This window comes from Manihot esculenta, chromosome 1 (assembly GCF_001659605.2).
Source record: "Manihot esculenta cultivar AM560-2 chromosome 1, M.esculenta_v8, whole genome shotgun sequence".
NCBI classification, from domain to species: domain Eukaryota; kingdom Viridiplantae; phylum Streptophyta; class Magnoliopsida; order Malpighiales; family Euphorbiaceae; genus Manihot; species Manihot esculenta.
In genome coordinates, this window is record NC_035161.2 from 32,565,379 (window position 1) to 32,579,908 (window position 14,530).

General features: G+C 35.5%; 1 protein-coding gene across 2 annotated transcripts; it reads right to left on the bottom strand.

Moving 5' to 3' along the window:
• Positions 1-747: 747 nt before the first annotated feature.
• On the bottom strand, positions 748-14,530 carry LOC110601013 (DExH-box ATP-dependent RNA helicase DExH3). Of its 2 annotated transcripts, none has more exons than XM_021737986.2 (19): positions 14,042-14,530; positions 13,045-13,199; positions 12,810-12,897; positions 12,344-12,586; positions 11,724-11,819; positions 10,161-10,349; positions 9,908-10,067; positions 9,697-9,827; positions 8,505-8,678; positions 8,153-8,425; positions 7,726-7,920; positions 6,716-6,919; positions 6,475-6,544; positions 6,209-6,357; positions 3,620-3,928; positions 2,381-2,440; positions 2,111-2,263; positions 1,903-2,013; positions 748-1,719 (listed from the first exon to the last, which is right to left on the bottom strand). In XM_021737986.2, the coding sequence occupies exons 1-19, from the start codon at positions 14,423-14,425 to the stop codon at positions 1,240-1,242; spliced, it is 3,624 nt and encodes a 1,207-aa protein (XP_021593678.1). In that variant the 5' UTR covers positions 14,426-14,530; the 3' UTR covers positions 748-1,239. The 2 variants fall into 2 exon arrangements, with proteins under 2 accessions (XP_021593678.1, XP_021593687.1); XM_021737995.2 differs by having other exon boundaries at positions 13,045-13,255.

Here is a 14,530-nt window from a genome sequence, read left to right on the forward strand (position 1 = left end):
TGGTGTCTCTAGGAGTTTCCATCTCCCAGCTGGAGCAATGTGAATGTGCTATTTTCTCCTCCAATGTCAGAATTTGTTCTGGTTTGGTATTTCGAGATCCACAGACATCACATATATATCTCGGAAATTCAATAGCTTAGTCTTCACAATTTGACTCCTTTGATTGAAAGTCGATTACATGAGTACACCTTTTAAAAAATTGAGAAATATCAACATTAATTTTAAAGCAATCCATAAATAAAGAGTTGTATATCATCCATAAAATTAACAGAAGTGAATGAAAATTGACCTAATGGAGTTTCAATTTTATGGAGTGTATAACATATAGGACAAAGTATTTTAGCCTTCTTTCGAACTTTAAAATTTTCATTTTAAAAGGAATATAAATAATTATAATCGTGTAAAAAGTCGATTGATTTTTTAAAAAATAAGAATGGCTTGTTCCAAAATTCTAGCAACCTTTACTTCCAGCATTGCCTGTGATCTTCAAGATTGTGGATTCTTGTGGCGTCGATCATATTGAAACTATTTGATGATTTCCACGTTTGTTGATACCAGAGTTAAATCCTGAGCACCTGTAAACAGTTACTGGATGATAAAAAGAGGGAAGGAAAAAGTGAGACAAAAGGGAGAAACACAGAATGTAAGAGCAATAAAAAGATGGATGAATAACGTGCAACTATAGTCCATAGGTAAATTCTCTGGAATCCCCACATGCTATTGAACCTGGACATCTGAAGCAGGAGAGGTCAAAGGCTTTTTTTCATTGAACTTTACTGTATTGCATTTAGCAATTTACATAAGTTGATGGAATATTCATTAATGAATGAAGTGTACATTTTATATGCTATGACATAATGTTTCGGATACTCATTACTTGATGAAGCAATGGAGTTAGAACAGTGAGATTTTTGTCCCGAGGCATGGACAATTTTCCGTTCTCATCGAATGACCCTGCTGAAGCTCGGACTTAGCATTCCATGTTAGGTTTCATGGCCTTCCAAAGACAAAGTATTGTGAAAATGGCCCTAGGTTTTCAATTCTAAGATTCATTTTGGCTTCAGACTCCAAAACTGGACGATTTGTTTCGGCCCACATTCCAAACGATCAAAATTTCAGCAAGGATCAAAAGCTGTTTTCCTTCTTGCTGGAAAGCACGGGTCAGATCCATTTACCTTAGCTTCTTCCCCGTGTGAATAATAACTTCGATAATCTATCCCTTTGTCTTCTAGCTTCACCTTAACTCCATTTACCACCATGAACCGGAGTCTTGTCTTTGCTTTTGCGTTTACTCTTCTTTAAAAGCATCGACACATGGTTAATATCTCTGGAGGATGAAGATGAATGGACCTCACCCTTCAACCACAGTAAAGCCTCAGCAGCAGCATCCTTTTCTGCAAGTTTTTTACTGCTGCAAGGCCGCCCTACAAAGTCCAACCCATTAAAAATCACTGTAGAGCGAAACTGATTGTTTTTCAGTTGCTTTGTCTTATAGGACGGTGCTCCATGTCCCGCCCTGACAAGCAAAGTTTGTAGCTCATTTTTAGAATTATCATATGGTTGTTTGCCAGTCGTTACATCTTTCGTTGCCTTCTGTGGAGGTGCTGGCAGCTGGCGAGCAAATACAAATTTACCCTCACATTGATCCCGTGAAATAAGCAATCTTAATGCCCTCAAGAGCTTATTGTCATCTTGTATATCCAACTTGGGGTCTTGAAGCTGCAATAGTTATCCAGAATAATGAAACAAATTATAGAATGCATCAGAATAGGACTACAGTGAGAGCAAGAAAAAGTAGTGTACTATAAGATTGTCAGTTACAAGCAATAACTATCCGATAATTTATGATGTCAGAGCATTAATCATCAGAAAAAAAAAGGCTTTTACAGAAAGAATACTCACTTTCTTCTGAATTAGCTCCTCAAGCTCTCTCCTCAAGCTTAAATATGTATTTCCCAAGGCAGGTTTCATAAAAAATTCCAAGTACCCTCCCAACATTTTTAGGTGTCCATCCTATTAAAAATGAGTTAAAAGCTTCAGCATAAATTATCACACAAAACAGTGGATGAAAGCATCATTCCATCAAGAAACAAAATTTGAATTAACTTACCAGCCCACCTCTTGAAAGGTTTCCTCCAAATAAAAGCAACACAGAATCAGATACGCCAGTAGAATCCCGGAGAAACACTGAATTCACTTTCACTTTTTCATTAAATACTAACCATGGGTATGGAATTTTGGGCACCCCAGCATTCACAGAATTCTGTTGTTTGCAATCCACAATGAGAACAAAAAAATAGTAGTGATATATTTAAATGTTGTGGTGTCCTTCACTAAAACATACCTTCAGAGAAGAAGTGATTTAAAATATGAAACTTACAGAGTACAGAAGTACTTGACCATCCTCCATTGTTTTCAATGCTATAGACTTCTCCTTGTTCTACATAATAATAACACATAATTTTATTATATCACAAGAAAAAGTTAAGCTGAATATTGATGCAGAACTATCCTCAAACAGAGCTGAACAGTGAAAAAGTATTCATAGCCGACCCCAACTAGTTTGAAATTAAGGCCGAGTTGCTATTTTTGTAGTAACAAAAAGGATCAGCTAATGTGCTTAGCTACTGAATACTGGTAGCAGTCATATTCCAATAAATAGAAAAGCTCTATTGCTTTCTTCCTCTCTTAATTGGTAAATATAAACCCAGATCCATTTAACACTTTTACCACTTCAATTAAAGCCCTAGAACTCTTTGCATTACTCTTTTTGCTTATTGGAGCTTGAAAAAATTAAGACAAGGAAGATTAATTCTTTTCTTAAATCTACGACACAAGATACTTATTAGATAAAAAAAGTACATTAGATCTAATAGAATTATTTTGTTGTATCCAGACTAATATCAATCCAACTCATTTCATGAATAAAATGTGACTAATTAACTGACCAACAAAACTACTTGGTCACCCAAGAGTATTTAGCCTTGCAAGGTGGTCCTTGCTGATTCATACGGGATTCCACATGCTATGGCCTCGAGCCTGTTTCTAGAAAAGAAAATCAATATATTGCTTGTGTAGCTTACCTATTAGACTTTTTTGTTGAAAGTTCTGTTAATAACATGTTTACTTCTATTGTACTTCTATTGTGGGTAATGTATTTGGGTTCAAAACCCTACGCGCCCTACATCTAGAGGATTTGTGAATACCTACTGTTTACTCTAAAACTTTCCAAGGGCCTCCTCATGACATCCAAGTTGAGAGAGATAAATTGAACAAATATGGTTGCTCCCTATTGGGTTGTACTATTAATGATGAGATTTATTATCATTTTTTGCATGTCCCCGAAAATTTAGAGTAGGTGTCAGTTCTCCTAATTCATGACCCACCATACGATCTGTTATATAAATAGGTGATGTTCTTTTCCATTATGGATAGCAATAGTATAGCCGATCATTATGGGTATAATGATAGAAGTATGGGACCACGTTACTATTATTTCTTTTTCTGTTTTATTATTAAGCTTATTCATTTTTTTTAATAAATGATTTGCTACAAAAGGATTTTTTTTTTAGTGAACGTGTCACAGTTACTAGAAACAAAGCAAAATTGCCATGCTTACCACCACAGAGCATATCCCAGGGAACAGGCCAGCACAAATGACCGCTCGAATAAGATGCTCATCATGGCTCCACATGTTGCAGTCCTCTGTTTTCAGATCAATGAGCCCAGTATCCTTGAGCAAGCAAAAGAATTGCTTCCGAAGAGAATCAATGGCTTTCATAGTCTGTGCAGAAAGAAAATTTTGCCAACAGTACTCATAACCAGATTGTTGTCTTTCAGCATCCTTCCAACCATCATATGCCCGGACAAGCGCAAGATGGTCACTGTAATCACGAGCAGAGAACTGTGCTTTGGCAGACTCAGCAAGCTGAAGTCAAAAAGATATAGTTAGATCAATAACCACAACTATACAACCAGTACAAGCAAAAGAACATGAATTCCACGAACACACAAGAGATGCCAAATATGAAATCTTCATTTACAATGTTGAAATGAAATTCAGTTACAAATTACATTTGATGTGAACATCATGTCAATCACAAATCATCATAATACTAAATCCACTCCATCTTTAATCAAGCCAACAAAAATATTATTTAGTGATAGAACCTGAAGAGTTCTTAACAATTATGCCAATTAGTATTAACAAATTAATTGAATAATTCCTCATTACCCTTGAAAGGAAAAAAAGGGCTAAACCCCAAATTAACAAGAACAGCTACAAGAATAACAAACACTGATAATATAATGAATAAGCCAGCTTCTATTTCTTCAAGGAGGATTCCAAAATACATATCTTAAGTTAGATTTGCTTCACAATTCACCATCAAATTTATTTTTACAAAAAGCTCTGGTTTTTTTTTTGGTAAAAAAAAAAAGGCTCTAATAACCATGCATAATCCTGACATCCCACTGTTTATCTAGAAATTGACAAGTATCAGCATCAACCTTCAAATCCAATAAAAAAAGCCTCCAGAAATACAAATCACGAGGATGGAAGAGAAGTGGAGAATGAAATGAAATGTTGTGCAGTGCTAGAATTCAAGATTTTCTACTATTATTTAGCCTAGATGTTGTGAATATCCTGTATTCTTGATTTAATCTCTCGCTGATTTTGTGCTTTTTCCTCTTTAATTAGGATTCTGTTGTATGCCTATTCATACTTCTTTGTGAACATTAGAATTGATTGGTATAATTACTGGTTTTTTCATGTAGTGACTTGTGTGAATGAGACAGATGTTTTTCTCTTCCCTGCCAGGTACGTGATATCCTAAAGGACTGGAGTTTTGTTGTCTTTTTACTGTTTTTGACATAGGACAACTGTGATTTCAAAATCAGTCTCATTTCACACCAAGCTGTATTGCCAGAGGAAAATTTTGTTGATATCCAGGATGCTACAGCCATTATTTGAAACAATGATTTAGACTCAACAAAATCTGAAGTCTGAATCCAGGGGTACTCAGATTAGTACTTATTTTAGGACTCAGAACAGAAAGCTAAATACTAAGCACCCCTTAGATGATAAATAAATAAATTAATAAACAACATGCAAAAAAGTTACAACTGTGCCCATCCAGCAACAAATCTTGAATTCTAAAGTTAAATAACACATAGAACTCAAGAAAAGAAAGAGAGTGGGGTCGGGAACTAGGGGGCAGCTGGTGGTTGGGGGGGGGCGGGGAGCTTAGAAACTTGTGAATTTTAGGAATCTTGTTCATCATAGACTTGTTTGAATATATGGGCTTTATAAACTGAAAGTCATTTGAAATTTTGAATGTTCATTGAAGATTTCAAGTACATTTGTTGCAGGTTGGTATCTATGTTTCTGTTTTTTTTTTTTTTTTTTTGAAATGGGAATTGGGAATTGGGGGAGTAGAACCCGAGACCTTTCAAATTTACTCAAATGCACTTACCACCAGACTAAGCCTGTGAGTGCATCTATGTTTCTGTTATATACACAAAACATAAATGTATATACAACTTTTTAAAAAAACCAAGATGTCATATGCAATGTAGGACAAAGACCAATAAGTCATCAAACTTTACTCTAACTAGAATTATGACCCTTCTAAAAGTACCAGAAAATATACAGCCAGTACTTACAGTATGAACATTAACAACAATAGGCCAGCCTCAATAGTTGTCAGTTTGTCATGGTGATCATAGTTTAGCAAACTTTTGAAGCAGCTGGGTCCTATTCACATAATGATATTTTTTTTTTCTTTATTATGGTTTAATAGGGCCTAGTAGAGTCGGCAAAAATTTGACGAACTTATGAAGTCTAGCTGGGTCCAGTTTACATCAGGATCTTTAATGTGGCTTACAGGGCCTAGTAGTTTAAGCAAACATTTGGCTGAGTTACAACCATGCCAGCTAATTAAGGAGGTCAGGAAATGGTCAAGTAAAAATTAATATAGTTTTGGCTAATTTTAAGTGTTGTACAAGAGGCCACCACTCTAATTTTGAAGCAAACTGTTGTGATGTAAAGGCAAGTGGCCAATGGAGAAGAGGCAGATGTTAGTTTGGCCAATAGCAGTGTGTTGAGGTGTTAGCTGTGAGAGCTGTTAGTTAGTTGGATAGCTGTAAAAACAAAAGGGGTGACACATAAGAAGTATAAATACGATAGATATTCATGCAGCAGACTTACATCCTTCTTGTCAAATGGCATCAAAAATGGATCTCTGACACTAAGACCAGCAACAACAGTCATTACAGGACCTAGACAGTTGAAAATGGCCCCTAATATGAGCATTTTCCCAAGCTTAGGCTCAACTGGAAGTATCGACAAGTGGCGTCCTGAAAAGCAATCATCACTATTTAAAATTCTCTCTCAAACACAAACAGTATCACCATCTTAAAACAACTTAAAAATAAAGTACAAGTAGAATGTATTAAAAAATATAATTTTTGCACCTAGCACTGTTAGATTTTCATTCTCATCCAAAGCTCCTATCACTTTCAAATATTCAACAGCATTTTGAACCTACGATAAAGTCATATTCAGAAAATTAGCATTTCGAGAAACAAATCAATGGTGGAAAAATAAATATAGAGGACCCTTGTAGTGAAAAAAATAAAAGTATGTGAAGCATTTACAAACAAGCAAAAGAATGGAGTAATGCAACAAATTTTTGAAAACAAATTTATGAATTACCGATAGAGGTTCTGGTGGTTGCAATGCCCTAGAAAGGAACTCTGATATACTACCAAGTTGGAGACTCTTGATTTGCAAGCACAAAGACTGCAATGGTGTCCTTAAAAGTTCTGGTGGTTGATAATCAGCAAAAGCATCATATACGCATCTGGGATAGAGATGATAACACTCGCCAGGTTGAACACGACCAGCTCTTCCTCTCCTCTATTTAAAAAAAATTAAAAATTATATAAAATTGAGAACATATGAGGAGCATCATCATAAACCATTTAACCATTTAAACTCTTTAAGTGCAATATTAAAAAGAATGGTCCAGGAGAAACCGCAAAAATCTTGCGCTAACAGTGCTACAAATCAATTAAATTGACAGACAGTTAGACAAAGATGCAGCAAGCATCTGGAAAATAAGAAGAATTTTTCATGCTCAGTATTGTCATAAGCCAATGCAATACTGAAACATGGAACAATGAACACAAAAAATTGCACACAACCAATTTGAAACTATTAAGCAAGTATATTACAAAATTGACATAAAATTTGATTTTTCTTATATCCTACCAAATTCCCATAAAAATGGAGGAAAATATTTCAAATTAACACCTGAGACTGTTTTATCAGTTTGCAGTATGAACTTCCACTATATAGCATAATCACCTCCCTTCAATTTTGCAGCTATTTATATATTTCAATTCTAAAATCCCTTTTGTCAGCCATAATCAAATAACAAACAATCTGTACAAAATCTTTCGGTTGTGTGAACTAATCTTTTGTGCTCTGACTAAATGCAAAACCAATTGTAATTCCTAATATCTTAACCTGCCAGGTGCCAGCTGTTGCAAATAAATAGGATGCACATTTAAACTGTGAGATGTGGGTAGAAAAATTAACCATTGATGATCATTACATAATTCTTGACACTAGTAGATCCTTGGAAAAGAAAACAAAGTTTGGTCATATATTTGTTTTAAATATCTCAAAGAAGATAATCATTTCATGAAAAGAGAACGTACTTGACGTGCTGCAGCCTTTGAGATCCATGATGGAATCAAACAAGGAGTATTGTTTAGTGCATCATATGATGTCTCCTTTGCCTTCCCACAGTCAACCACAAAGACCACGTCATTGATGGTAATACTAGTCTCAGCCATATTAGTAGCAAGAACAATTTTCCGTACTCCATCTTCGGGCTTATCAAATATTAACCTCTGAACATGGATAACAGAAAAAGGATCAGAGAATATAGTCATTATGCATAAACCTGAGAAATTCTTCAAATATCTCTACAGTTTACACAAATCATGAGAAAAGATTAAAAGCAAATAACTAAATCTGTTAAATAAATAAGGGGGAAAAAATAGAAAAAGAAGAAATGCAGGAGAAGTTGGATTACTTATTTGTTACTTCAAAATACACAAAAACATTGACAAAGAAAGTGACCTGCTCAGAGCTGGCCATAGAACCATGACAAGCAAGTAGCAATACTTTGCTAGAATCACCCAAGATAGGATGACTTGCTAGCTGATCCTTCAAAGAATTTATGTCATCCCAACCAGTCATAAAAACCAACACAGCACCAGGCCTCTCTTTCTTGACTATGTGACAAAGCACATGCTCAATGAGATTAAAACCAATTGAATCTGGATTCCAACACGACAAAGACTCTTGGGTACGTAACCTGTAGCCCCTAAAGTTGGCAGCTTCAAGTGCATCCTGCAAAAAGTTAAAAGGTGAAGGCGAGGAGGAAAGAGAACCAAAATCACAAAAACAAGAATTAGCGCTTGTTTTTAACCTCAACAGCAGAAGCAATCTGGCTCTTCCTCTTTCTGAAAGCTTGAGTTTGTTTTTGCATTTTCCAAACCTTATCTTGACCATAATCATCAATCTGGTTATATGGAGTCAACCGGTAACCAGTGATTTCTAGGATATCCTCAAGAAAATGTGCTCGGACTGGATACGTAAAACCCTGAAAATAGAACACCATCCCCATCCCAAGTGTTGGTAAGTCTGATCGGCTAGTAGTTCACGTATTTTTTTTCTTTCTGTTTTGGGATCAAACGAATTCCTCAAAGGAAAGAAGCAGATGAAACCAAAGCACAAACCCGGTAACAGACATATTCTAAATATGAAAATTAAGCAAATTACCTAAAGAGCTAGAAGCATTTACACTTCAGGAAATACAATGACTCATACAGAAATTTAAAGTTTTCAGACAAGAATGCATCCCCCCATGAGCATCCACCTGTTACCCTTATCATGTTAACCAAAGGAAGTGTAAAGATAGCAACTCTCCAACTCCGTTTGAAAATCCTAACAAGGCAACAACAAGAATGCTCAAACAATTCTCAGACTATGCAGGTCACTTCAATTCAATACAGTATGATGAGAGAGGGGAAATAGTCTCATCTTTTCATGCAAAGCCAGTTTGAAAGCAGTCACATATTCCACACTAAGATATAAAAGCACTTTCAATAGATCGTACTTGTAATAAGTGAACTTTTCAACCTGGAGTTCAAAAGTTACACTACATTGTGATGAAAACTCAGCAAGTAGACATGAAAATAGATATAGTAGTAAAACAAGCTTATCCAGTCAAGAAGCAAAGCAAAATTAAAGGGATATAAATTCTCAAGGGAGACCATCATGGTATCCTTTATAAACTATAAGAACTTTTAGCATGGAGAGTTATGTTCCAAATGAATATTCATATTCATAGTTATTAATGAAAGTCGATAAATCCCAATTGTTCCAACTTTCTCCATTGTTTTAGAACGGAATATTTACAGAATCCCATATTAAACCATGGTATTTACCTCTTTCTTAATAAATCAAAGGAAATGTCTTTTACTTTGATTGTCACTGTTTCACATATTCTCCAGAAATACCACAGTGTGCTTTTGCAATGGCTAAAAGGGGAATAATACTAGGAAAAATTAACAGTGTTAAGGTTGCATAAGCAACAATAACAGCAACATAAGACTTACTGGAATATGGAGTGTCGGAGCGCCACCAAAGTAGGATGAGAAAAGCTCAGCATTCAAGGTTGCACTCATCAGAATCAACCTCAACTCAGGCCGACGAGGCAGGAGATCTCTCAGGACGATAAGAAGGAAATCTAGCAAATAAACACACCATAGTAAATATCAAATAAGATGATAGCATTCACCAAGTAACTCAAATTAAATCCAATTGAACCTTCATTCATTCCACGTTCATGAATCTCATCAACAATAACATGGGTTACACCATTCAAACTCCTGTCAACAAGTAATCTCCTCAATAGTACACCAGTAGTGCAAAAGAGGAGGCGAGTGTCCCTTCCTTTTATTCCCTCCAGCCGAACTTTGTAACCAACCTTTTAAAAGGAGAAGCAGACAGTGGAAATCAAAATAATTGACAATCTCATGTTTGTAGAGAAACATTCATCATGTAAAAGGTAGAAACTAACTGATTCTCCCAGTTTCTCTCCTCGTTCTGCTGCAACTCTTTCAGATACAGCCATAGCAGATATCCTTCTAGGCTGAGTACATATGATACTGCAAGCAGCTCCACGAGCAGCTTCAATCTCAGATTCTAGTATGTATTGAGGGAGTTGTGTGGTTTTACCACAACCAGTTTCACCTGAGACAATCACCACCTGCAACAGATAGCAATTTTTTTTATATGTTGAATCATTTATGTTCATACTCTATTTGTAATAGTTTCTGCACTTTAAATACCCATTACAAGCATAGTTTAGACCAATCCACCTAGCAAAGTAGAAAAGAAATATCTTGAGCATGATAAGGTTCTGAAAAATATATCCCCTTCTCCATTTTATATTTATTTCATTTTCTTCTATGACGCTTTAAAAAACATACAATTATGAGGATCAAAATATTGACAGCAGGAGAATGATTTAGAATGAAAGGTTTTTCCTATTTGCTTGGTGTGGTGCTTGTGAATGGGTAGGAAATAAAGACCTCTATTGGAGTAAAATAATCCATAAGACCATATTGGTTTGATAATTCAATCCCTATTGAATGTGAATTGTAGATTACTAGTAACAGCAAAAACCGAATGTTGTCTCTCAGCATCAACTCTAAGAAACTCTCTCCTCTCTCTCTCATGCACATATGCACCCCAAACTCAGCCCATCAATTTCTCTCCCAACCTCTGAAGCCCTAAAAACTCAATACATAACATGCAATTAGACAAACAAAAGCAAGCCATAAATGTTTTATCCTTAATAATCTATGAGGATTTGGGGCAGGGAAATTTTACAAATGGCATTGCAACCTGGTATGTGACCATCATCTAAACCTTCCTCAAATTCAACGAAGAATCCGACCTCAACTGTCCCAATCCCACTCCACCTGGACCACCTTTCTGGTTCACTCACTGCCACCTCTCCCCTTAGCTGACTTGCAAATTATATAATGGGAGTATTAGAAAATCTAGATTGAGTTTCCTATTGTGATATTTGAGATCTTTTGAAGAATAATGAGAAAAATTGCAAACAGGTTATTATTGAGTTGCTTTTAAGAGAAGGAAGAAAAGGCAAGAATTCAGTGCCAAGGAAGCTTCAGAATTGCAAGGTCAAAGATAAAAGAGAGTTATCTTTGAGGAATACTAATTTTTCTTTTCCAGTTTTTATGTTTAATCCTTTTATCTCCAATATTTTATTTTTCCACACTATTTATTTAATTTCTTAACCAATCAAATATGGCATGTGTAACAGGTCTAACTTTCCATAGTTAGCAAGTATAGACATTAAAACCATTTAAATAGTGTCAGGCTAAAATCAAATAAAAAAGAAGTTGCCAAATAAAACTAAGATTCCCAAGAAACAAATTTACCAAAGGAAATAAACAAATATCTCAGTTAAACAGATTTGAAATTGTCATTTAAGGTAAGAATTCAAGTTATTTTTACCAAGACCATGGGGTGAGCCAGTTCCTAGCGATTTCAAAACCACAAATTAAGAAGCAAAGAGAAGTCAAGAAAAATCAAGGAAAACAACCAACATTACCTGATTTTCCGAAATCACCTTTAGTAGTGCATCCCTTTCTTTGTATGCAGGAAGGCTTCGGCGAAATTCATTCATCTTTTGGCCATCAGGAGATTCCTATGGATCAATTAATATTTAGGATGGCAGCATTTAAACGTCATAGTAAAGGGAAGTTAAAAGCCAGCTCATAAAAAAGAACAAACACATATAGAGAAAATTCCATCCAGTGGGAAGAGATGTACCAATAGTAATAGTTAAAACATAGACATACCAGATGACCTACACCTATGAATAACTTTCTAAAGTACTTTAAGGAACTAGTTGATATCCATGCTGTTTTTGGTTTCCGGTTTATTTTATCAGATGGTTAAAAACGTATAACTGAATACTAGACTGATGAAACAAGTACAAACCATGGTTAGGATTTTCACTTATTATAGCTGCCGATTTTGCTCTTTAAGATATTACCAAAAAAAAGGTCGCAACGATATAATAGCTTTTAACTATGAGACAGTAACAGCCAAAAGCAACATTACAAATAGGCCCAAATGTTAACACAAAACAGAGGCAAACATACACAAATGACTGAGGAAATCTACTACAAAAAATATCTTCATAGAACTTGTGAGGATAAAATGTACCTGCCATTCTTGTTGCTTATTTCGCAGTTGCAAACTTTTCCGGCCGATAATTTTCTCCATGACAACATTGTTCCGTAACAACGGCTCTGGCTGCTCACAAAATCCTTCATTCATGGCCATATTTCCACCACTTAAACTTGACAATGAATTAGCAGAAAAGTTTCCCCTTTTCATGGACTTTTTGGAAAGGTAAGCATTGAGATAGGCATCTACTTCTCTTTGCAGTCCAAAAGGCAATATCACCTGTAGGTTCTTAAGAGCATTATTAGTGTCCTCGAGAAATATGCATCAACTTCAATCAGTCTTAAGAAGGATAGCTGCCCATCTCTTTTTAATCATATGAGGAGTATTTGTGCAAGTTCTCAACATAAATGCTTAAACAATATCAATACATACCTTTGTTCAAATGCATCCTAACCTACATTGAAGAAAGTAAGAAATAAAAACAAAGGATTAAAGAGAATACCTCTCTCTGGGGCCGCTTGTCATCCAAATCAGGTCTGTAATTTGGCAGAGGCACTTTACTGAAGACAACAACTCTTGAATACTGACGGCTGCGAAAACAGAAAAGAAAATTACATTCCAAACTATCTTACAACAAACTTCAAATGTGTTCCAAGCAAGACTCTCGGAAAGATTTTTAAATAATAATAATACCAGACAGCAAATTCCTACCAAGCTCTAACAAAAATTAGAAATACCTATGCAAACCCATTCGATTTGCCAATTCTGACAGATGTTCAAAATCCCGCCTATCCTTTTTCTCCCTCGAAACAACTTCTTGCTCATCTTTGTTGCGGAGTAGCATTGTTAACTTCCATCTCCAATCATCAACGTTGTCAAGGGTGGAACCAGTCTAAAAAGCACCAATAATGCAAATGCACACCAAAGAAAGTTGCATCCATGAGATTTCTACATTTTTCATGTAGAAAGAAAAACAGCACATATCGATGAGTAGAATAAACAAGCTCATAATTACAACAAAAGTATATAACACATCAACAATGATTTAAAATGTCACTAGCATCCCAAAGGCATAACACTAGCATCCCCAGTTACATCACCATAGGAAAATCTAAAGTTACTTCATTAACCACAGCATTTCCTACTTTGCAAAAGATCACCATTGAAAGAATCAATAATTTATCATTTAATGGTAATAACAACAATATACAAACAAATTGAGCTAAAAACAGTCACCATAGAAAGCGTCTTACACTGTCGCTATCGATCAGGCAAAAATTTCAGGTTGCATGAGTATAGTTTACCACTCAAGTTGATCTCAAAAAAACAACAAATGCTTCCAAATTGATTATAAGAAAAGATAATGCGAAGATTATTATTGAAAACATATGAAACCCTATCAAACTCCCATATTTGGGGGGGAAGATATAACAAATTGAGATATATTTCATAAACAAATATGAAAGATATATCCTATATTTTAGCATTCTAAAAAACTAAAGCTATTAACTTTTGTTTTCATTATGTGAAAAAATTCAATGACAGGTTTTCTTCACTTGAAACTAGTTTCAAGAATACTCTCCGTTTAGAACAAAGACCACTGACAAAAACCCCACTATTCGAATTGTCATAATTCATAATCTCCAATCCTCTAAAGAACTAAATAACAAGAACAATAAACATTTCAAGAAATGGGGTCTGCGTAATGAAGAAGAAGAAAAAAAAGTAACCAACCAATGACTGCTGGGAAGGAGACCCAAATTCACGGTCCGAATCATCACTAGAAACCTCATGATATGCAAATCGTCCATAATTCGTGTTTTGCAGACAAGAGACGGGCAAAGCACTGGTCCTGCAATCTAAAAAACAAAAAGCACCAGTACACCTAACTGTCCCCCGATGCTTAAAATCCAGGGGCGAAAACAAAGCAGCCTTAGAAGCAACAATTTGGGGATTAGTGAAGGAAACAAAAGATGCTAATGGAAATAGAATTGGGTGCCTAAACGTTTTCGATGGAGGTCTATGGAAATGAAAATGAAGAGAGGCTGTGGTTGTTCTCATAGCCATATTCCTTGAGGTTCTAATAGATGACTGGAAAATAGTGGAGTAGCAGGACATTGGATTGGGTTTTTGGTTAGTATTTGGCAACTAGGGTTTTGGGTAAGGCCGTGAGAGCTCCTTCTCATCTCATGCGCGAACGAATGATTCAGCCGCCATAAACCC

Excerpts from the sequence above, each read along its gene's own strand:
- LOC110601013 (XM_021737986.2), bottom strand. The coding sequence starts at position 14,425 with ATGTCCTGCTACTCCACTATTTTCCAGTCATCTATTAGAACCTCAAGG. Across the intron at positions 11,820-12,343 it reads ATAAGCAACAAGAATGGCAG|GAATCTCCTGATGGCCAAAA; the intron begins GTACATTTTATC and ends ATTGATCCATAG. Across the intron at positions 3,929-6,208 it reads TGCCATTTGACAAGAAGGAT|CTTGCTGAGTCTGCCAAAGC; the intron begins GTAAGTCTGCTG and ends TTTTGACTTCAG.